The 23,769-nt window shown below is 40.9% G+C and overlaps 2 protein-coding genes across 9 annotated transcripts in view; one reads left to right on the top strand and one right to left on the bottom strand.

The window, feature by feature from the left end:
* LOC113544266 (protein eyes shut homolog) overlaps positions 1–10,499 on the top strand; it is a 43,751-nt gene extending 33,252 nt beyond the window's left edge. The window contains exons 8-10 of the mRNA XM_053230723.1: positions 478–650; positions 4,412–4,573; positions 6,613–10,499. Coding sequence (XP_053086698.1) covers positions 478–650; positions 4,412–4,573; positions 6,613–7,811 — 1,534 coding nt within the window. The 3' untranslated portion in view covers positions 7,812–10,499. The remainder of the gene's footprint in view (positions 1–477; positions 651–4,411; positions 4,574–6,612) is intronic.
* A 127-nt stretch (positions 10,500–10,626) lies between these two features.
* Positions 10,627–23,176, bottom strand: phf3 (PHD finger protein 3). 8 transcript variants are annotated; one of them, XM_026943056.3, is made up of 16 exons: positions 23,012–23,176; positions 20,957–21,219; positions 20,735–20,851; positions 18,374–19,664; positions 17,694–17,928; positions 15,985–16,030; positions 15,772–15,892; positions 15,378–15,534; positions 15,092–15,208; positions 14,851–14,970; positions 14,612–14,750; positions 14,327–14,534; positions 13,642–13,789; positions 13,474–13,563; positions 13,192–13,387; positions 10,627–12,909 (listed from the first exon to the last, which is right to left on the bottom strand). In XM_026943056.3, exons 2-16 carry the CDS (start codon positions 21,192–21,194, stop codon positions 11,066–11,068), a joined length of 5,067 nt encoding a protein of 1,688 aa, XP_026798857.3. In that variant the 5' UTR covers positions 21,195–21,219; positions 23,012–23,176; the 3' UTR covers positions 10,627–11,065. The 8 variants fall into 8 exon arrangements, with proteins under 8 accessions (XP_026798857.3, XP_026798856.3, XP_034157034.2 ...); XM_026943055.3 differs by having other exon boundaries at positions 20,957–21,214; XM_034301143.2 differs by having other exon boundaries at positions 20,957–21,156.
* Between the last annotated feature and the right edge of the window lie 593 nt (positions 23,177–23,769).

Here is a 23,769-nt window from a genome sequence, read left to right as displayed (position 1 = left end):
GTCTGTAAAAAAAAAAAAAAAAAAATATATATATATATATATATATATATATATATATATATATATATATATATATATAATAATAATGATAATTTTTAAAAAATTTAACAACCTGGCAGTTTCTCCAAGATGTTAAAAACAACCTATCAACTGATTTCCTTACAAAAACATAAAAGAGTTGATGGCTGCATCAATATTGTCTACATTTATTGATTAGATTAGAATAGATTAGATTAGATTGTTCATTTCACCTCTACAAAATGTCCTTCTTACATTATTTTCTCACAAGTATTTTGCACAGTACAGTATTTCTCCAGATTATTTGTTTAGTTGAGAGCATGTCTGATTCTGTTGGCTCTACTTTTTTTTTTTTTAAACACATTATGTGACTATTAAATAAGTTGAAAATTTGAAATCTTTGTCTTTGCTTACTTTGCATTTCAAACCCTTTTTTAATTTATTCTCCTGACACTTCAGCTGCCAGTGCAGATCTGGATGGAAAGGTGCTCTCTGCTCTGAGAGGGTGTCCTTCTGTGATTTGGAACATGTCCCGCCTCCCTCATGTGCCCGTGGCTCTACATGTGTTCCGCTTCCTGAAGGCTACAGCTGTCAGTGTCCCCTGGGCACCGGCGGCGAGTTCTGCCAGGAAGGTTAGCTGCTGAAGTACACTGGGGAATGAATCTTTCTTATAATGGTTAATTACTGTGAAATTAGTGTTGCTCCCAATCACTACAGAGAACAGCAATTATGAGACTTAATTGTAAAGCTTGGGCTTGTGCAAAAGCATTAATACATGCTAAATGTCAAAGCAGGTAATTTCTTTGACAAGTATTCAATAGAATATCCCTTTTTACTTTGTCAAGATGTGCTTTGACATTTTTAGGTTCAAAGGTAATAGAAAGCCTGTAAGATTACTGAGATAGAAATACAAATTCATTCATTCATTCAACATTTATTTGTCACAGTGAAATCCGGAGCCTATCCCAGGAACACTGGGTGTGAGGAGGTGCTAGTCCATCACAGAGCACTATGCAGAGACGCATCCACACATTCATTCACACTTACGGGCAATTTAGTTTAACCATTCCACCAATCACCATGTTTTAGGAGGTGGCAGGAAAAAAAATAGAAAAAACTTGCACAGAGAGAATGGAGAGTGCACGTGAAAATCAACACAGGCAATAAGCCAGAGTTTAGGATTGAAATGGGGACCCTAATGCTGTCAGTGAAAGAGATTTTTTTTTTTAATTAATATACTGTGATCAGTCAAGTAGTAAAATATAACAAGCGTAAAACATTAAATTAGTAATAAGAGAACAATAAAATAAATTCTTAGAATGCATAGTTTAGGCACACGCAATTTCAACTACATACAACTAGTAATACTAGCAAACTTTTTCTTTACTATCTAGGGATGACCAGCCAGTTAATTTCACATATTGTGATAAAAATCATTATAATTCATATACAGTCCCTTCTGAAAGTATTGGAATGGAAATGCCAATTCTTATGTTTTTGCTATATCCTGAAGACATATGAGATGATAGATTGGAATTTCAGCTTTCATTTCCTGATATTGACATCTAGATGTGTTAAACAACTTGGCACCTTTGGTGGCAGACCACCCAATTTTAGGTGAGCAGAAGTATAGGAAAAGATAGTCTAAAAGAAAATTAAATTAAATAACACTCAATATTTGGTTGCATATCCTTTGCTTGTAGTAACCGTTTCTCCCTTCAGTCTCCTCTTCAGGAGGTGAAATGCATGCTCAATTGGGTTAAGGTCTAGTGATTGAATTGGCCAGTCTAAAACCTTCCACTTTTTTCCCCTGATGAAGTCCTTTGTTGTGTTGGCAGCATGTTTTGGGTCATTGTCTTGCTGTATGATGAATTTCCTCCCAATTAGATTGGATGCAATTCTCTGTAAATTGGCAGATTGAATGTTTCTGTAGACTTCTGAATTAATTCTGCTGCCGCCATCATGACTTACATCATCAATAAAGATTAGTGAGCCTGTTCCAGAAGCAGCCATGCAAGCCCAATCCATGACACTACCTCCACCGAACATGAGCGACGAGCTTATGTTTTGGATCTTGAGCACATCCTTTCTTTCTCCACACCTTGGTCTTTCCATCCACTTTTGCTAGAGGTTAATCTTGGTTCCAGAACCTTTGTGGCTCATCTCTGTATTTCTTGCAAATTCCAATCTGGCCTTCCGATTCTTACTGCTGATGAGTGGTTTGCATTTTGTGGTATGGTCTCTATATTTCTGCTCTTGAAGTCTTCTTTGAATGGTGGATTGTGATACTGTAGCAACTCAAGGCTGTGGAGGGCTGACCACAGACACACAGGAGGCAAAGGTAGTGGAAGAAAGTGCTCTTTTATTTAAACTTGTGGTGGAGTGGAGGGTGAAAAGGTGAGGCATCGCAGTCGTCCTGTCTTGGGGTGCTGCGAGCAGGGGTAAGCGGCGCCAAGACAAGACCCTGAGGGTTCCTTTGTCCGTTGAGGTGCAGTCTTCAGGTGCATTGCTAGTAGGGAGCATGATCTTCTCTGCTGTCATCTATCTCTCTGTAAGAGGGAGAGAAAGGGATCAGCATGGCCATGTAAACAAAACTCGCTCACCTTGCCATGTCTGCTGTGCCCTTTTATACTCTCCAGGTTTCTCCAAGAGATCGAGGAGCTGCCACTGCAATTATTGGAGGCCAGCCGTGTGTGGTTTTGCCGCCCCGCCTTGCAGCCATGTGTTCTCATGCTAACAATGGGGATGCTGAAGTGGCACTGTCCATTCAGCACCTGGGTGACAGTCGGGAGAGGAGTGTGCAGTGTTTTCTGGAGGCTGCAGGCCCACTGTCACAGTTCCCTCGGCTCCAAGCCTTCTGCCAATGGAGGGTGCGCCCGTAGATTGTATTACCGGGAGAGGCCATCAGCATTGCCATGGTGGACCCCCACTCGGTGTGGCACCTGAAAAGAGAAGTCCTGGGAGCATGAGTTAAGTACCAGCCTGCCAAGTAGTAGCAAAGCTCCTCAATGGCCCACTTTATGGCCAGGGCTTCTCTTTCAACAGTGGTTTACTTTCTTTCATTGGGGATCAACTTCTTGCTGACATGTAGCACCGGGTGTTCCTCCCCATTGAACGTCTGCGAGAGCACAGCGCCCAGCCCAGTCTCGGGGTGTGGACGGTGAATGACTAATCGAAGTCTGGGTTCTTGAGCACCCAGGAGCTGATGAGTGCCTTCTTCAGGGCCTGGAACACCTGCTCTGTGTCGTCATACCACCGCACCCGGTCTGGTTTGCCTTTCCTGGTGAGATCTGAGAGGGGGGGGGGCTAAAGAGGAGAAGTTAGGGACAAAATTCCGATAGTAACCCACCAACCCCAAAAAGGCATGTACCTGTTTCTTTGTGGTGGGGCAAAGGTACCCCTTTACTGCCTCAATTTTCTTCTCATGGTGCTTCAGCAATCCTCAGCCGATGCGGTACCACAGGTACTGTGCCTTGGTCAACCCCAGGTGGCATTTTCGTGGATTGGCCATCATGCTGGACCAGATCCATCGTCCCTGGTGATGAGAAGATGTCAGCAAACTGGTCCACTAGCTCTGTTAACTCTTGGAGCTGTGAGGGGGTGAGGTCCTCTCCCTTCCCTCCCTCCCCTCCCTCCTTCACCTTCACCTGTGCCTTGAGGAGGTTGTTGGTGATATCACTTACTATTGTTTTTGGGGTTTTTCACAATGTTTCTGTCATCAACTGCTGTTGTTTTGCTTGGCTGACCTGTACAATGTCTGGTTATTAGTACGCCATTGGTTTCTTTCTTTTTCAGGACATTCCACATTGTTGTATTGGCTATGCCCAATGTTTGTGCAGTGGCTCTGATCAATTTTCCCTCTTTTCTCAGCTTCAAAATGGTTTGCTTTTCTCCCATAGACAGCTCTCTGGTCTTCATGTTGTTTTATCCTTTTTAACAACAAATGCAGTCTTCACAGGCAAAACCCAGGGCTCAAACCAAGAGTAGACATTCCGTGCTATTAATTGTTTAAACAATCAATCTAACAGGGCACACCTGGGCAACAAGAAACAGCTGTGAGTCACATATTCCAATTTTTTTGATCACTTGAAAAATGGGTGGGTTAATGCAAAAGGTGCCATGTTCTTACGTTCTTGTTTAACACATCTAGATGTAAATATCAGGAAATGAAATCTGCAATTCTGATCTATTGTCTCGTATTCATCTTTTGGTCTCAAACCCAAATGTCTTCGGTGTATAGCAAAAACAAAAGAATTGGCCTTGACGTTCCAATACTTTCGGGGGACACTGTATATTGGTTTTATGGAATGGTAAGCATTTTAACTAAACATAATATTAATAGCAAAATGTCCCATATATTGTAAAAGTCTGATTATTCCTGTCTTCTCTAAAGCTTTGTCTATCAGTGACCCATTTTTTGATGCTAACCGGTCCTCCTGGATGGCTTTTCCCCTCATCCACATGAGACACAGAACGCACCTTCAGTTGCAGTTCAAGACGATTTCACTGGAGGGCATCCTGTTCTACACAGCACAGTATCTGAGTGCCCAAGCTGGTATGAAAAACTCTCTCCAGCATGAGTCTTTTCAAATTAATAATGAGTTTATGTTTATTCCTAAGTAACATAATGTACAATACATAATTAACTACATTAGAGTTCTCCAGGTGCAGTCCTAAACAGCAACATTATCAGTTTTTAGCCCCATCATCTAACACTCTGTCAGCTAAAAAAAACACTTGATAATTACAATGATAATTAGGCTTAATAATTAGCTGAAGGTTTTGTTCAGCAGGGTACAGCTAAAAATATAAAACAGTGTGTCTTTCTGGAACTAAACTAGGGATTCCTAGGAGGTGATGCATGCAGGGCACAGAAGATGGAAATCAAGTAAATACAGAAATGTATAGTAGGGTACACAAAGTTTTTCATTCAGTTTAAAAGAAGGAACCTTCCAGAATACATTTATATTAGTGAAGAAAGATGTTATCAGGCTTGTGAAATGAAACAACAAAATTGTTTTAGATTTTAATTGATAAAATTGAGGATTTGAAATGAAAATAGACAAATGAAACCAAAATGAGCTAGAGTCTGATCGACTACTAATTTTTACTAGTTGACCAGTGATTTTTTTTTTTAAAAATCACTATTTTTAGGATTTTTAGCAATGAACATATCAAACTGCACTTCAATCAACAGCCATGCAAAACCCACAAATTAATTTCCAGCTTTAGTGCATTTTAGGTCCAAAACTCAGGCTGGATCAGGCACTTTGAGCAAGCATGCTCTGCTGTTCTGTATTTAAACTAGCTGATCTTGAGGTGAACTCACATGCACCTCTTCACTTCATGCAGAGTGATACCAAAGTGTCAATGGTCCATTAAAGCAAATAAAGAAAACTTAAAAAAAAAAAAAAAAAAAAAGGAGACTTTTCCCTGGGGAGTCTTGTGCAGTTACCTCTAGAGCTGTCTGAAATATTTTCATTTCATCTAGTCTGGAATATTTTCATATTAACAAAGTACATTTAGCTGCTTACTTTACTCATGCCTGTCTTACTTTTTTCCACTGTCCTGACTAGTCCTAACTAGACCTAAACATCCCCAAAGCAGTGACTAGTGAATTTGTTAGTTTTCTATGCGCTAAAATAGGCTAGTTTGATCACTTTCTAGTTGATTATCAGTTAGTATGATTGATCGTTGACAATGCAAAGCTGGTTATTTAGCATGTCAGATTGGTTGACAGTATGGGGTCAGGGTTGATCTCCTCCAGCTAGGAAAAAACAAAGAAAACACCCCTTAACTTGGAATTCCTTCTCAGGATGGTCTCCTTAGCCCTGAATTCAGCAACTGATGTCAAATCAACATGGCTGATCTCAGCATCACCAGTAAACAAAGTAGCATTTCTTATCTTCAAATGAGTTATGCTGTTTATGCAAGTATTTGCTTTAGACCAATCAACATACAGACATATTCACTTTTTAAACCTATAAGATTGACTGTACAGTTTGCTCTTTTGAGGAAGAAAATATACATCACTCATCACAGTCAGCTGGCTAGCTTCTTGCGAACAAAAGACGAACAGGGAGGCGTCCATGTTTTTCCCACTTTGTAGCTCAAGGTCAGCATTGACATAATACTGACCCCACACTTGAATTAAATTGAGATGTAACTGAGCTCAAACTATGATAAAACTGAAATCTTTTCTTTGATTTAACTTTATATATCCTCTGATATTAAGATGTAAATGGTATTTGTTTTTATGAATGTAGCTATTGTGTCAAAAATTGGAGCTTTAGAATATTACTTATGAGATATGGTATGTGACAACTTTTACAACAGACCTCCCTCTCACACATGTTTATGGTACATTGTGTGATTGAAAGAGTACACTGGATATTCTCCACTATGTTTTCTGACACTGGTACAAAATGGCAGACTTATATAATAAACTATAAGTAAACTATATCGTCAGTAGGACATAGTATTGGCAATATTTGTGCAACTTTGCTATTAGGTTCTGATAATTGAAAGAAAAAACGACTTGGTACTGGACTAGGACTATATACACTAATAGAATAATCTCTGTCTTCTCTCAAGGTGATTTCATCAGTTTGTCTTTGTCTGGAGGATTTGTACAGCTTCGCTACAATCTTGGTGACACAACAATTGTTCTACAGTCTCCAAACAGAGTCGACCTGATAGGTAGCACATGGCATACAGTGAAAGCTGGGAGAGAGGGAAACCAAGGCTATCTGGTCCTGGATGAGCACAGTGTCATTCGTAACACCACCAAGGGCATGACTACTCTGGATATCTCCACTGAAGTTTTCATTGGCGGTGTGTCTGTCATGAATTCTGTGTCTCCAGATGCAGTGGAGAAAGAGCCAATCAGCTTCAGCGGGAGCATCCGCGAGGTCATTGTTAATGGCCATGAGCTTGAGCTCACAGAGAGAGGGGCTCTACGAGGGATGAATGTGAAGGATTGGGATGGGACACGGTGTGGGTACAAAGTGTGTAGGAACGGGGGTTACTGCCAAGTAGACGGCCATGATTCGTTTGTTTGCATTTGCCCCGCAGAATGGACGGGTGCGTACTGTGAGCAATCTATTTATTGCATAGGTGCTCAGTGCCAACATGGTTCTCTCTGCATTCCAAACATTACATCAACCACATATTCCTGCTTGTGTGGCCTTGGATGGCACGGAACATACTGTGAGCAGCGAGCGTCGATGAGAACCATTCACTTTGTTGGAAATTCATATTTAAAATACAGAGACCCGAAGTACAGCACAAGAGATTTAATGCACACGCAATTATCATTTAATCTCTCAGCAAGCTCAGGAGATGGACTGATTCTGTGGATGGGCCAGGCAGAGAGTGAAGATGATGATTATCTCGCTGTAGGACTTCAGGACGGTCATCTCAAAATAGCTGTCAACCTTGGTGAGAAGATTGCAGTTCCTCTTGTTTCCCGAAACACAACCCTGTGCTGTGATGAATGGAAATACATATCTATTACTCTTAATCACACTGTCATCCAAGCTTATGTTGATGAAAAGAAGGTTATTTTTGAAGATATAGACCCATTTGAGCACTATGTTTCCATTAATTATGGAGGTGTTTATTATTTCGGGGGCTTTGAACTGAACAGAGATGTAGGGTGGGTTACATCTGGTCTCTTTACAACAGGGTTTGTAGGAAGTATCAGAGATGCTCTTTTGTATCAGGACACAAGTATGCTACAGCTTCTAGAAACATCTGAGGGCTTCAATGTTTTTCAAGGAGAGGATAAGTAAACATAGTGTTGTGTATTAAGAAAATAATATTAATATACATTCAATGGCCATTTTATCTAGAAGAGCTTGTGGAGTTTGTGGAGACCTGACCATCACACCTGTATGTGCTTTTTGAACATCCCTTTACAGATTTAGTCCCACTTTGCTGTTATAATAACCTCCATACTTCTCCAAAGGCTTTGCACTAGATTTTGGAACATGGCTATGTGGGAATTTGCCCATTCAGCCACAAGAGCATTAGTGAGGTCAGGCACTGATGTTGGATGAGGAGGCCTGGGGAGTTCAGTGGGGTTGAGGTCACTCGAGTTCTCATCTCATGTCATCATGGACCTTGAATTTTGCACAGAGTCATTGTCATGCTGGAACGTGTTTGGGCCTCTTAGTTTCAGTCAAGGGAAATTGTAATCTTACAGGATACAGACATCCTATACAATTGTGTGCTTCCAATTTTGTGGCAACAGTTTTGGAAAGGCCCACATATGAGTGTGATGGTCAGGTTTCCACATACTTTTAGCGATATAGTGTACTATGTAAGTGTATTTTGTAGATATACAGTTACTGACTGTAGCCCATCTGTTGCTATGCACAGTGTATCCTCTACCCTTTAGTCTGTTCATCATTAGAAAGAGAACACCATATACCACCCTTGACCAGATATTATTTGGGTGGTAGCCGATTGACAGTACTGACACTGACATGGTAGTGTGTGTCACACTGGTAGAATAGGAATGGATCAGACACAGCACTGTTGCTGGATTTTTTAATTAGGGGCGGTCGTGGCCTAATGGTTAGAGACTCGGACTTGCAACACGAAGGTGAACCTGAAGGTTGTGGGTTCGAGTCTCAGGTCCGGCAGGGATTGTAGGTGGGGGGAGTGAATGACCAGCGCTCTCTCCCACCCTCAATACCACGACTGAGGTGAGACCCTTGAGCAAGGCCCCCAGCTGCTCCCCAGGTGCTGCAGCAAAAGGCTGCCCACTGCTCCGTGTGTGTGTTCACTACTGTGTGTGTGCACTTGGGTTAATGCAGAGCACAAATTCCTAGTATGGGTCACCATACTTGGCCACAGTTCACTTCACTTCACTTTAAACACCTCAGTGTCATGGTTGGTTTAAGAAAAAGGCCACCAACCAAAGGTATCCAGCCAACAGCAATGACCTAACTGTTCTAACTGTACACCTACAAGGTGGCCAGCAATGCAGCTGTATGTAATAAAAAAGTGTATGTCTTTAAAAAAGTGGTACGATTAAACAGTGCTGAAAACACCTCAGCAACACTCATGCCAGTGCATCATACACTATCATGTCAGACTCATTGCTGTACTGAGAATGATCTACCAAATAATATCTGGTCTGTGGTGATCCCTTTGTAATTATGGACAGGGTGACACCTTGGGTAGTTAGACCTGTTGAATACAAGGTGGATGAACTAGCAACCAAGTGTATAGTATAAGGCTTTACTTAAAACATTGTTTATTTGCTTGTTTGTTAAAAATTAATTGCCTTTAAGGTTGTCTTTAACCCATTCATTTGGCTCATGTTAGAAGGGTTCATATGGTACTTGTGTTTTTCAGTTACTTTACTATCATATTATGGATCTGGCCACACACTCCAAATAAGAAAGAAACTCATATCCACTGTCTAGCCTCTTTATTCTCCAGGCGTGGGTCAGATATGATGCTTGTGGGCCAAAGAAAATTCACGTTGATTAACATAGGAGCATATCAGATGCGGTGTGCATACTTAATGTAAAGTTTAAGTATTTCATTTGTAAAGTTAGAGACTTTGAAATATGTATGTACTTCATAGACCAGTTATTTCATATTCCAGTTGTTTTAACTGTGTACAGAGACAACATAAAAACCTGTTCTGTCCATGACCTTCCACTCAGTGGTGTTTTATTTAATAGAACCAAACAGAAATTCTGTTCCTGTTTCTAGTTATATGACCAAGAAAAAAATTTATTGGATTATATCACTACTTAATGTAACTTAGTGTAAATCAAGTGTCAGGACAACCTTTTGAAACTGCAGTGTTCATCAGTGAAGGCAGGCTTTTACACAGATGGACCCAAAGAGTGCTTTCAGCTCCTGCTCTTTTGCCCTCAGATTGTACATGTGCTTTCTTGACCGGCATATATCTGGGTCTCTTATGAAGATGAGTGTCTGGAGTGTAGCTGTTCTGCAACCAGTGTCATTGGCCAAGATCTGCTACAGCAAGCCACAATTAGCTCAGCCCTGTCCTGGGAATATCACCTTAAGCGTTATCCCTGCTTAGGGATTTTTCACCTCACTTAAGTCCAATCTGTCACAGCTATACACATGACCACAACACTGAAGTACTGTGGAACTGGTACAAAGTCTGCCTGGTTATTTGTTAAAAGGATACTGTTTGAATAACCGAGGTTTGAAAGGTAAAAACATGATGTTTAATTGTGTAACAGTTTGGCCACTCAGAAGTTAGAAGCCAATAAGAAAACTACTGTAACGGTCAAATATACAGACCTGAATGAAAGGCAAGATACACGTCAAATAGGCTGTACTGTAGCTGTACTTATCTCACTGGATCAGTGTTACAAATTTAAACCGTAATCTCAAATGTTTTACTGTCATGCTCAAAAACATACTACTATCTAAACTGTTCTTTATTTTTCCTTGTAACACACACACACACACACACACACGACAGGTCTGAATAAGGGTGCTAACCCTGTGACAAATATAAACATAATTTGTGTTCACTGGTGTATATTTAAAAATTAAATTAAAAAAAATTGCAGTTAATTGTGCATTAATTCTCATTAATACTTCAGCAGGGTTTTTAATAAAGTTTGTTTTATTTTTTTTAAATCAACAATAAAAAGAATTTCTGAACTGTACATAAACACAATGTGCAGAGAGCATGTTATCTCTACTGTTTGATAAGCCAAAATGTACAGACACATTGTCATCCAATGCAAATAGAAAATGTTGAAGATATTGTAAAAATGCAGAGGAAATAACGTTCTCTTCTTGGCATTAATTTTTAATTAATAATATGAAAACCTGGTTCTGACTGAGACTTCTGGTTCTGATGTTAATTAAACTTTAAAACAAAGAAATTTAATCCAAACCAAGAACAACTAAAAATGTAAAAGTACACTCATAAAAAGCTGCTTTTAAATGTTATAAATAACTTCTTACTATGCAGTAAAATACAAAAAGAACATGTCTGGTCAGTGATGTTGAATGGGTGTAACTAGGTTGAGCATGAAGATCATGAGTGCCCATCTCTTGAGTCTCTCCGATGTTTTTCATGATCAGAGTCCCGTCTATGTTTGTCCCTGTCCCTGTCCCTGTGGTGACTGCTGTGATGTCTCTCTTTCCTCCTCTCCCCGTGCCTGTCCTCTCGCGAGTGTTTGCTCTTGTGTCTGTGCCTGCTCCGGCTTCGACTCCTGCTGCGACTCCTGCTCTTGCTTCGGCTTCGGCTTCGGCTCCGACTCCTGGCCTTGTGCCTCTCTCGCTCATAGTGTTGGCTCTTGTGCCTGTACCTCCCATAGTGGTCTCGGTCATCCTTTTTGAAGGGATCGGCCAAAGGTCTGGACTTCCTGTCCCACAGCTCGGAGCCCTGATCACTCTTGTTCAAGGGTGGCAGGTTAAGCATGGAGGAATCAGGGAATCTTGGAGTTGTATATGACTGTGGAGGCCCAGCCACTGCGTCTGGGACAGCCTGTGGAAAACAAGCCGGAGGAGGCACTGCCTGAGCCCAAGGTGGGGCATGCATTTGATTTTGAGGATCATTCTGGGGAAACATCATTGGAGGAGGTGGAGGTGGAGGTGGAGGGTAGCTAAACGGGGGAGGGGCCTGCTGATGCAGGGGTATAAATGGTGCAGGGTTAGATTGGGGTGGGTAGGTGGGCACTGATCCAGGGTGGTAAGCATGGTCAACTGGTGCGGTGTGATAAGGAGGAAAAGTAGCTGGTGGAGGCCCATGACTTGCAGTATTAAAAGGAGTGGGGCTTAGAAGACGTTGTCTTGACTGCTTGAGGCCATCATTTTTTCCAGACAAAGAAATAGTGGTGATGGTCTGGATATCTTCAACACTTTTAAACTCTGATGGTGGCTGTGCAGACTCTGTTGTTGATGATGGTTGTGAAGGTGCAGACTGGGTAACTGATGACTCTTCTGAAGGTGTAGTCTGGGTGACTTTTGGTTGTGGCACGTCTTTATTCTGCTTCGCATCAACAGGTTCTGACACATCAGTCTTTTTCAAAATGCCAGCTGTGGATAGTTTTAAAGTCGTAGTTGGAATTTCCACAGTTTTGTGCTTGGAAACATCTTCAGTGGTATCATTAGTGCTATCTGTAGATGCAGCTGAAGCAGATACAGGAGACAGGTTTATGTCTTGACTGGGCTGTGTGCTTGGTGGTATGGTATCTCTTTTTGTTTCAGTGGTGTTAGGTTCAGTCCTAGGCTGAACTGTGGAAAGGCTAGAGAGGAAAGTTTCTGTTGATACATCTCCTGGTTTATCCTTTAGAGATAATACAACTCCACTCTGTGGTCCACCTTCTTTTTCTTTTCCTTGTGAACTTGTGATCTCTGCATTTGAGCTGGATGGCTCTTGTTTCATCTCGACAGATTTCGGCTCTTTCTTTTTGATAATGAAACGGTCCAGTCTGGGGGTGGTGGGTGTTTTAGGAGTGACATGTCCTGAGGTGTCACTATCAGAGCTAGATGTCTGACTTACTGCACCACTAGTTATGTTCTTTACTTCATCAACCACCGGTGTAGCCTTCTCAGACGTGGGCTGTTTTAGCACGCCCGGGAGGAAACGCAACGAGACATTTTCCTCATCTTCGATGTCTAACCGAGATTCAGTCACTGCAGATTTGCTAAGATTTGCACTGTCCTTTTTCTGTATCCGTCCAAGACTGCTTATGAAGTCCTTCTCCTCATCTCGGGCCACCACAGCTTTCTGGATGGGGTCTACCTGAGGTTTGTTCTCCACCAAGAAATTTTGAGGTTCACTAGCCTCGCTTGGTAGGAGGACCCCAAAGTCCCTTTTGGGCCTCTGGCGAATGATTAGACCCAAGAGAAGGTTTGGTCGGTTAGTCTCTAACCCTGTTACAAATTATCAGACAAAAAAAAACATAGTTTAGAAATGACATGTATGAGTGGATACAGGTCAATATTAGCTTTTATTTGGATATAAAAAAGTACCAAGCATTTTGAAATACAATTTTAAATGATATGCTGCATTAACTGAGTTCACTCCTGGGTTTTGACAGGTACCAAATTATTGCTTTTCTGATGACTCTACCTTCAATACTTGTATGAAAGAAAAAATAAGTCAGTAGTCAGGAGAGTTTAAGAGTCATCAGTGCAAAGTAAATCAAGTCTTACCTGGGCCATCAAATGGAACAATCTGATGTGGGATTTTTTCACTGGAGCCAAGAGGAATAAGATACATGTCTTTAACTTGTTTGCGGTTGTTGGCAACAACACCGTATCGTCTGCGACTACTGAAATAGGCATACAGCAAGGTGTACGAGATCTCATCTTCCTCTGTGTCTGGAGTGAAGCGAATTACACATATTTCCTGAAAAATTAGAAACACAGCAGACCATAAGACGTGGCATTCATATATTCATATTAGCGAACGCACAGCATGCAACTCATTCTCACCTTTGTACCAGAGGCACGAATTTTCTCCACATAGTCCCAGACTGTTTGGGGAGAGATCCTTCCACCAACCTGGATTGTGTCTGGCAGATCCTGCAACATCAGCATGAGGGAAATTAAAGCTTGCCTTAAATTAAAATGTCAAAATGACTGGTTTCTAATGACACTTACCTCAGATAGGTGGTCCAAAATTCCAGAGACTGGGTAAGCTTTTGTGAGGTACCGAGCTACAGATGGCATGTCTATATATCCATTCCATAACATTTCTAAACCAGCAAGGAATGCAACTGTATCTTCTTTACTGCTAGCACTTTCTAACCTGTAAGGAAACAGTGCCTTAATTACATCATGAAAATTCCTGGAAATCATGATAACGTAAAACCTTCAGTGTTCCGCACAAGGCAATTACCTACTTAAGGCCATATGCATGTACACACCAAATATTGTTTGCTTACTAATGCTGGTTTTACACATATGCTACTAGTATACTGATGCATTTTTTTGTAACAAATGACTTAACTGACAAGCCACTCATAGAAAATTACTCGTAGTTTAGTTGTCAACCAGTACATCACAGTGTATACCACTGGTGCCAATGATATTCTCAGTAAGCCTCAGTAAATTTACAGTGAAGAAAAACACCCAGCTGCTAATGCACCTAGCAGCAGCTGTAGTCTCTGGTAGTCTGTATTTCCAGAGTTCATACAAGACACAAATTGGTCAGGCTACATTCTAAACATCACCATTACTATTGCGATATAGTCCATTGCAAGGATCTCTGCCTTAAATATTAAGATATCAAATACAGAACATTCACAAGCCGAAGCTGTTTCTCTAGAGCACTCATCACTTTTACCTTGACTCATAAGCAGGGAAGTTAAGAAGGCCTTCTTCCATCGCTCTCAGAGACAAGTCATCCACCAGGGCCGATGGAGCAATAGGTGGAGATGTGGGTGTGGGTTCATGGCCCTCTCCTTCTGTAAGTGTAGACTGCCTTCTAATGACAGTTGTGGCCACTTTGACAGGCTTAGTGGTTGCCTCCTCCACTGGTGGAGCCATTCGGCCTTGAAGGAAAAAAAGCATTGAAATTAAATTCGAAAAATCAATGACAGCCAAGATTTTTAAGGTTTAAACATGCTACCTGTGCAGATCTTGCAGTGAAGATCAAAAAGATGAGACTTGTGCAAGCTTGTTGTATCTTTAGCCTTCTTGGGGCTTTCTGCCTTTGATTCTGGAGTTTTTTCCTCAGAAACCTCAATAACTTTAGGGGCAGCATCAGGCTGAAGGGAGAAGGGAGACATGTCTTACTCTAACTTGGACATATGGCTAGACTATTGACTACATGTGGCTTGACTACAGAAGAAGCTCATGCAGTCTTACCAAAGCCTCAGGGGCTTTTGCAGGTTCTTGGTTCTCAATTTCAATCTCCCCTTTGTGTGTGATTTTGGTGACTGGTCGCCTCTCCGCTTCCCGCTGTTCTTTCTCAATCATTTCAATTGTCTGCAAAAAGGATTGAGTGAAAGACAGTTAATCTCAAAAATGCAAAGGCATATTATAAATTTTTCAAATATTGGATAGATTTTTAGTCCAAAATATGTATCTATATTTATGTGTTAATTACATGTCGATTCTCCCGTTGTCGCCATGCAGCCAGTTCCTTGGAGGCTAATTCTTCCGCACTCATACGAACCAAACCTCTAGGAGGAATCTCCCCTTTGAGAACACGTTTGAATAACACCTGGAAGAGGTTGTGCATTTGTGTTTACTTACTGTCAACTTTTGGGCACAAAATTACTTATATATGTTTAAGAGTTTGCACAAGACTGGAAATCAGTTGGACAGAATTATAAATTATATATTATTGTTGCAACACAGGATCCAATATGAGGATGGAAAAAAGCTCTTACATTATTCTTTGTGTCTCTGAGATTGAACATCAAGCTTCGGTATTTGTTCTTGTACTTGCTGTCGACACCTTGGAAGAGGGCAAAAAGCTCTTTTTCTGTACCTTTAGCCAATTCAGCTGGCTTCTCTTTTGAAATCTTCAAGTCTGATTCCTTCAGCCTTTGAGCAAGTGGTTAATGAAAATAATTAATCATATTAATAGCTGATTAAATAAGGGCATGTCACAATAAATTGTAAAGCCACACGGCAATGATTTAATACACTACCACATTTTCATTCTTCAGTATATCATCTGAAACAAATTTCCATTCTTGTCACTAAGTCCTGATCAAATCTTTAGCCTAAATACCAGAACAAAGTGACAATAAAAGGCTAGTATGTTAATACATTCCATACCTTTTCAGGAGAATCTCCTCTAGTGAGTCTCGGACACTCCTCCTGATTTGTCCAGTGGATGGCTTCTTTAAGCTTGGAAGAGAAATTTTAGCCTTCTTCACCTCATGCTTCGCAGTTGACCCTGAGAAAACCAAACCAAACAAGTATTTAATGAGCTTCAGATGTTTATTCATGCATGTTTTCCACCTTATGCAAGGGAAATAAGAAGCTTACCAGTTTTCATTGCTGAATCCCCTGATGATCGTCTTTCTGCTGAGTCCTGGTGTAAAGTGACAGAACAGTTACCCCACTGTTTGTCATACCATATACACATACAGATCTCCCACTCAAATAAGCAGAATGCCAAATTCTGGTGCAAAAGATGGTTATTGATCTGTGTAGTGCATCCAAATGTGGTCAATAAGCAGAAGCAAAGGAATCCCTTAATGCCCTTATGGGGTTGTGCTTATAAAATAAACCTGGATATATACAGAAATTAAAAAAACCCTTTAAAGGAAAGTATGAGACTAACATACATGCCAAGTGAGGGCAAAACCAGTGCAACTTAGTCTGGGGACATCATGATATGCCCACTTTTGTCCCAACCACTTTTTGAAAATCACTTTAAAATCTTTTATGTAATAGCTCATGGCAGAAATTGATCCAAACGCTTTACAGAAATATCACTTAAGCCCTATTGATAGTGTTATTTTTATCAGGGCGGCTGCGCAAATCAGGTTCTTTCCACTTGCCATCACAATCCCTTGCATATTTCTCATGATTCCCCACTGAAAATGAATAGGTACAAAATATCACATGAGGAATTCACATTCAGTGTGCATGTACGGCATGTAGGCTAAGCGAAGACACAATGTAAGTGATGCAAACCATAGCAATAATATTTCCAAAGCATCAATAATTCACTGCTAATGTTTTAGCACAAGCTAAAACACAGGACCATGGTGAAGGAGAATGGCTTCTCTCTGTTATAATCCATCAGCACACTGCTCGTTCAGTTTACAAGCTGTCCGTGGGGCTCCTTGTGTGTCTGAAGCAGAGTATTTCAAGTATACACACAACTTACACACAACTGAAGGCATCTCTGTTAAGTTGTACTGAAAATTTGGGGCTGGGTCTTTGGCTGTACTACTTTCAGACACCATGAGGAAGGACTAGGGATAAATTCACATATTTGCAATATATTTTTTGTGAATCCATTTATTTCTGTAAAGCTGCTTTGTGACAATGTCCATTGTTAAAAGCGCTATACAAATAAAATTCAATTGAATTGAACTTGTCTCACCCGGCACAGGACGAGCGCGTTCTAAATTTCCTGCCAATTCAAAGCTGACAGCTCTAACTCAGAGTTAATTTTACAGGAGTGTTAAGGTGGCTCACGGCAGCTCAGGAACATCAGGTTGTAGCTTACTTTCCTCCCTCCGATTCTAAAATGCTTTTTTATATTTTTAACCCAAAAAATGTCCTGGGCATTCTAGCTTTACATAAAACTGCCAACTGACTGAACAGTGCTGACAGCTCCATGCATAGTCATTTATTTCACTGACACTCAACACACTATTATTACACCCTTGATAATTTAAAGTATTATCTTACGCAAACAAGAAACCATGCAGTGCCGGAGGCATCAGAACTTTTCTGAGAAGTATTTAGAATAAGAAGTAAACTCTCCCAGATGTTAATCAGGTGTTAGACATTATACCCATGAACATTTTCTAGATTCTAACTGGACCATACTGGCTGTCCCATGCTTACAGATAAATGTAAAAACATATACTATAGCAGTGTAAGTCTAAACAACAGCCATTAGTCATTTTCTGTCAAAAACAGAGACAATATTTGAGTGAAGTAACCATAAGCACTACTGATTTTGAGTGAAATAACCATAAGCACTACTGATTTTGATCCAGGAACAGGAGTCTTACCTTCCTATAGGGCCGGATTCCACCAGCTGTGACTGATGCTTCGGGTCCCTGTTTCTGATCTGGTGCTGAATTGTTGTCTGTATTCTCAGTGTTGCCTTTCCCAACTTCATCGGCACAGCATTTAAGACAGACAAACTCCTGGTCATCCTTTTCCATTTGTTGTACTTTAGCCAGGTCCAGTCCAACACAGTCGCCATGGAACCAGTCATCACAGCGCCCACAGCCTACCATAAATCTGAAAATACGCTTAGTGTTACTTACAGCACTGTCCTGGGAAGTAATTTACATCATACAGTAGTGTGCATCATATTAACTCTATGCCAGTAATGTTAAAGGTATATGTCCTGGAGTAGCCCTGGCACATTTAGTGTTTTGACTGCTTTAACACACCCACATTTACTCAGGCCTGTTAATTAGCCGACTGGTTGGATCAGGTGTGTTAGAGCAGGGAGAACACCAAAACGTACAGTGCTAGGGTACAGCTAGGCCCAGGAACAGTGACGTACCCTATACACAGTTCATTCTTAAGTATTGTGGGAGCATTTTTATAAAGACCCCCTTGAAGAAGGCAATACTGATTCATGTAGTGAGCTTGTTTATAACAAATTTATGACAACCTAACATTTACCTAACATCTAGCCTGAAGTATCAGGTTGTTCTGTGGAAGTAAAGGAACATACCTATTGCTGTGTGGTTTATTACATAGTCCACATTGTTTGCTTGAATCCCACGCTGTCTCATTTTCAGAAGCAGGTGTAGGTTCCCCCTCTGCAGGCCCCTTCTTCACAACAGGAGCATTATCAGGGATGAATAGCTCAGGTTCATCTATAGAAATGCTTCTGCTGCTTCTGCTTCTCTGTCTCTGCAGGATCTTTTCTGGTTTCTTGATTTTCATTTTCTCCTGTTCTTCCTCTGTTGGGCCATCCTTCACTGATTGACTTTGTTTGATCCCTGCTGGTGATGGATTTTGTGGTTTCTTTACCGAAGAAGGAGATTTATTCATAACTGCTTTAGTACCAGGACTGGAATCAGAGGACACCTTTCTATTTATTGTGGGAGAGCATGGAACAGAGGGGCTGACATTATGTTTCACCGGATCACAGACTTGTTCCTTTTGTGGTTTCAAGGCTTGTTTAGGTTTGAGAGACAGAGCTGGCCGTTTTAGGCCTATGCTATTTGGCTTGCTTTTGATGTGTTGTTGATTTTCTGCTGTAGCTTTTTGCACCTTTTTATCTTGTGGTTTGTGAAGCTTCGATCCCTTCTGCAGGATGCCTGCTCTGCTAAGGTGCTTGTTTTTGGTTATACCCAGTGGCTGCTTGGGTTTCATGAGCTTTTTAGCAGCAATTTTATCTGTCTTGACATTTTTTTTTTCTGATTTGTCATCACTCAGCTTTTCAGCATCGTTTTGGTCAACCGTTTTGGTGTCCGTGGTTACTTCTTTCGCACCGTTGGTGTGTTGCACTTCATTCGGATTTACATATGGCCCTAAATCCATTGGCATTTCATTAGCTCCACGCTCAATGACATTAAGCTCTTTAACAACGTCTGGGGCTGAATGCACATCAAAAGCCTGGGCCTGTCCCAGGTCGAACCCATTGCTTTCAGTGGTCAGGGAATCGTCCTGGAAGCTCAGAGACTGAAGAGTGCCTGTATTAAATGATCCAGAAGTGTGAGAAGGTCCAGGCAACAGTTCAATTTTGTAGCCCCCTACTGTCACTGTTAAACGCCTCAACACGACCACAGGATTCATCGATGGGTCAACTTCATGGACGTTAAACCGACGTCTCAGCAAGTCTTCCCGTTTCTCCATGCGCATCTCCTCAGTTGAGATGCTACTTGATCCTGGTTCTTCGTCATCCTTTACTCCAGATGTCCGGCCAGATTTTTGGCAAAGCGCTTCAGTGGAAACTCCTCTAAATGGACCGGGGCGCCTTGTCTGTCCACCTCTACCTCGACCTCTAGATGAAAAGGCTTCAATATAGACATAAAAAATACTTTAATGGTAAGTCTGGACCAGTCAGTTTTGTTTTATGGCAATCATAATCCACCTGATGTACCAAGAATGAATGGCTCTATAATAAAACTCACACCCAATCATTATATTATTGCAAAAAAATGTGTTTATACCATGTTTAAAAACAAACCCTATAATTTACCCCACCTTGAGCACAGCCAGAAAACCAGCTAATTATTGAGAAATATGTTATTACAGATTTAAGCATCCTTTCAAAACAAGTGATGTATTGTTTATAGAGCTGTTACTGTGTCACTGTGATGGTTGACTTTATCAAAATACAAGATTAAAATGCATTTCCATTTACTACCATTTACCAGTTCATTTTTTTTTTTACCCAGTCAAGTTCCTTTTATGTCCAGCTGCGACTCCTCAAAAATGTAGGCCGGATTTCACAACCCTCTCTCTGGACTCCACCTAAATCATACTACTACTACTACTACTACTACTACTACCACCACCACCACTATTACTACTTCTATGCGAAAGGGACGCAGCTGCACTGAAAACCCTTTGGCTGTAACATTGATATATCTGCTGCTGCTCTTAGCATGTTTATAACTATCATACACCACCCTAACAAACATACAGAAAAACATGGCATTGCTGACCAGAACTACACAAAACAGCTCTCTTCTTTTGGCTAAGCAGCACTGTGACAAATACTGACAATGTAACAGATTTTATTTTATTTATTTTGAGTCATTCTCAAAATATTCTAAGCAAGATGAACATTGAGGGGATTTGATCTTTTTGGGTTTTTTTTTTTTTGGTTATAAACTATACACAAAGTTTCATAACAATTTTTTTCTTTAATTGTCACCAGTGGGCTTGGGTTTTTTTTTTTTTCTTTCAAAGATTAATTAGTACCGTCAAACCATGCTATTTTTAGACTAGGGTATCATAACATGAAAATTCCAAACCATAAAACCTTTAATCATTTAATTTTAGTACTAGAAGTTTTGCCGAATACAATATCAAGATCTTGGTAGTAAACTGTTAGATTGCTAATGCTCTCTCTCATTACCGGTTTGCTTCCTCTGTAGCTGAGTGGCACCTTTCCTCCTGCCTCGGAGAAACTTGGCCGGAGTCTCGTCCCCATCAGCACAAGTCTGGCTGAAGCCTGAAGCACTCATGTCATTGTCTTAAACAATAAGAAAAGTCAAAAAACTATTTAAAACCTTTACATGTTCTTAGACCCTGCTAGTATTTAGATGTTAATGTTTATTAGTAAAGTATGTTTTTGCACCTAATGAGCTGGAGAGCTGAAAGTTAGCATCATCATTTTCCAAGAGATGAAACTGTGCGCTGGCAGATCCAAACATAGGATCCTTGTCACTGAGCATGTTCTTGAGCGAATCTCCTGGCAGGCTGTGGCTCGATGCAAACTCATCACTTGCTTCACATTCCAGGTTCTGGCCAAGGAGCAGGGAGTCTTCCAACTGATCACTGGGAATCAAATGGTTAAATGTGCCAACTACATCCATGAATGCTTCCACTGTTAAGACTGCTCTAGAAGAAGATAAGGAAGAACATAGAAGGAAAATACATTTTATTAAATTAATGTAAATTAACCACAACCGTGCCAGATAATGCAGGGGTGGACAAATGAGAAATTCATTAGTTAGCCCACCAGGCTTTTGGAAGCTCCGGTATGATGGCCAGGGCCATGTTTTGGATGAACGGGAAACCTGTTTCACTGGACTAAAAAGTGGCGGCTAATGTAACGTAATAACATACAGCCTGGACACAAAATATGCCTGTCCTGGGCTGGTGATTTGTTCAACACAGTAATGGCTAAGTCATCTCTGGGATGTAGCTGCCTTGCAACAATAACTTATTTTAGGTTGTGGTCAATTAACTGTAACACGACGACTAACAATGTGTCTTTTCTGGTGACTTTATTCCACTATTATAAGCATAACATACATACATAATTAAGCATGCAGGTGAAAAACGGGCCACATCCATGTCATTAACAGGTTATATCTCCACCAAATACTACTTTGCAGAGCACCAGGCTCCTAGCTGGATTATTATATACTTTCAAAGCTGGATTATATACTTTTTGCTGTGGATACACTCTGGATGGGACGCCTCGGATCTATCCATCACAGAAGTGTTTGCAGATAGGCTCCAGTTTCACCATGAATCTGAGCAGGATAAAGTCTTTACTGAAGATGGATGGATAATGATCATTCTTAGATAAATGTTTTAAAATGATGGAGCAGTGCCATTTTTTGTTCTGAAAAAATATCTGTGACACTGTGTAGTTAATAAAGAGTCACCTGACACTGCTGCTGCTCATTGATCAGCCTGAATGCAGGCTGTTTACAGTAACGCTATCTAGCTTTCCTTCCTCTGACCGCCTGTAAAGTGTGACCTGCCGCCATAAATCTAAGAAAAATCATAAAAATAAGTAAAGAAGACTCTTTAAAGTCACAGGAAATAGAAAAACTACAACAAACTCCTATACTAGAATCATCACAAACTAATGTATTTATAAGCATTACATATGTCCACCGTTATTCCGGCAAGTCCCGCCTCCTGCGCTGGGATTGGCTAGAAGTTCACGACCGTAAACAAGCCGCAGACTGGACTGTATGAGGACGAAACACCAGCCAATCATAATCCAAGAGACGGGATATCATCAGCCAATCCTAGGATAGGAATTTGGACTAATCGGAATGCAGGTAGGAAAAAAACCTAAATCCGAACTAGCACGCTACAGTAGGCCTGACTAGCCGAGTGTTAGAGAGCTAGCAAGCAAACTCCGACTACAGCCTGCAAAGCTGACAGGTTTTTAAGTAAATACACCACTAGTGTCTAGAATGTCCGATGTGTTTACTGAAAGTTAACCACCTATAAAACGCACCAGCAAGTCACATGCTCAGTAGCAAGTTTGCTTCAAACCACCACACAGGCCGTGTTTGCGGCTAAGCTAATCAGCTAAGCAGTGTCTGTTCATAACAATTCGCGTTTCTAACAGCCGCCGTTCATTAGAGCTGCTTTCACCGGGACACGCGCCAACAGCATGCAGACACCTAACAAACTCACTGTACGGTTCAGCGACTTCATTCGTCTGAGACGTGGGGAAAAGCACTACTGCTGCTGCTGCTGCTGCCAGCTGTCTGCTACAAACATTAACCTGTAAACTCCGCTGCTAACGCGCTAATGGCTGCAGCTCCACAAGGCCGTGTGCGTTACAGAGCCGCGCTACAGCAGCGCGTTAACGCCCACCTCGCGCCTCAGCCTGCACCGGACCCGAGCTTAGCGACGTTCATGCAGAAACAAACACCATTACCTTATTGTCCAAAAGCCAGCGCATATTTGAAGTTGTCAGTAATTTCAGTCACACTATGCTCCGATGTTTACATTCTCACTTGAGATGTAGCAGTAAGTAGCCTGCACTTCCCCTTCCCCTGCACGACAACACAACAGCCACCTGCAACGCAGCCTGTGGCCAGTAGAGGCTTCAGCACTCCGCCCCCTAGCGGCCCAGGCGTGTAATAACACAAGCACAAAACACAACAACAAAAACACTTTTACTGTCAAAAGTTCTCAGAGTTTAGAGTAGTTGTGCATGATATCGAAGAAAACTACGATATGCGATATGCGGTACGATAATGCTGTAAGTGTGTAAAATCAATTTAAATTATATTTATATATTAAAAAGCTGTAAATGACTTAACCAACATACATGTTTCAGGTTCTTCTGAGGAAAAGTAAGCATTCTCTGCTAACTGCATCGCCCTAAAACTTTGACTTTTTGTAACTTATTGAAGTATTAAAATCATTCAGTTATTACAAGCCCTATACATTTATTTTTGCGATATTTACATTTGAGATATTTCGATAATTTTGATATATTGTGCAGCCCTAGTTTAGAGTATATGAAAGATGCTACAGTAGAGTAATATACTCTTTCAGCTAAAGTGCATTTCACAGCAACACACAGGACACCAGCATGAGAGAGCTGTACCTGTGTGGGGAAAAGCTTGCATTACACTGAAACTTACAGTACAACCCTGACAGAAAATTAAATTAATAATACATTTTTTT

This window comes from Pangasianodon hypophthalmus, chromosome 28 (genome assembly GCF_027358585.1).
Source record: "Pangasianodon hypophthalmus isolate fPanHyp1 chromosome 28, fPanHyp1.pri, whole genome shotgun sequence".
In the NCBI taxonomy this organism is placed as follows: domain Eukaryota; kingdom Metazoa; phylum Chordata; class Actinopteri; order Siluriformes; family Pangasiidae; genus Pangasianodon; species Pangasianodon hypophthalmus.
This window is presented reverse-complemented; position numbering and strand designations above follow the sequence as displayed.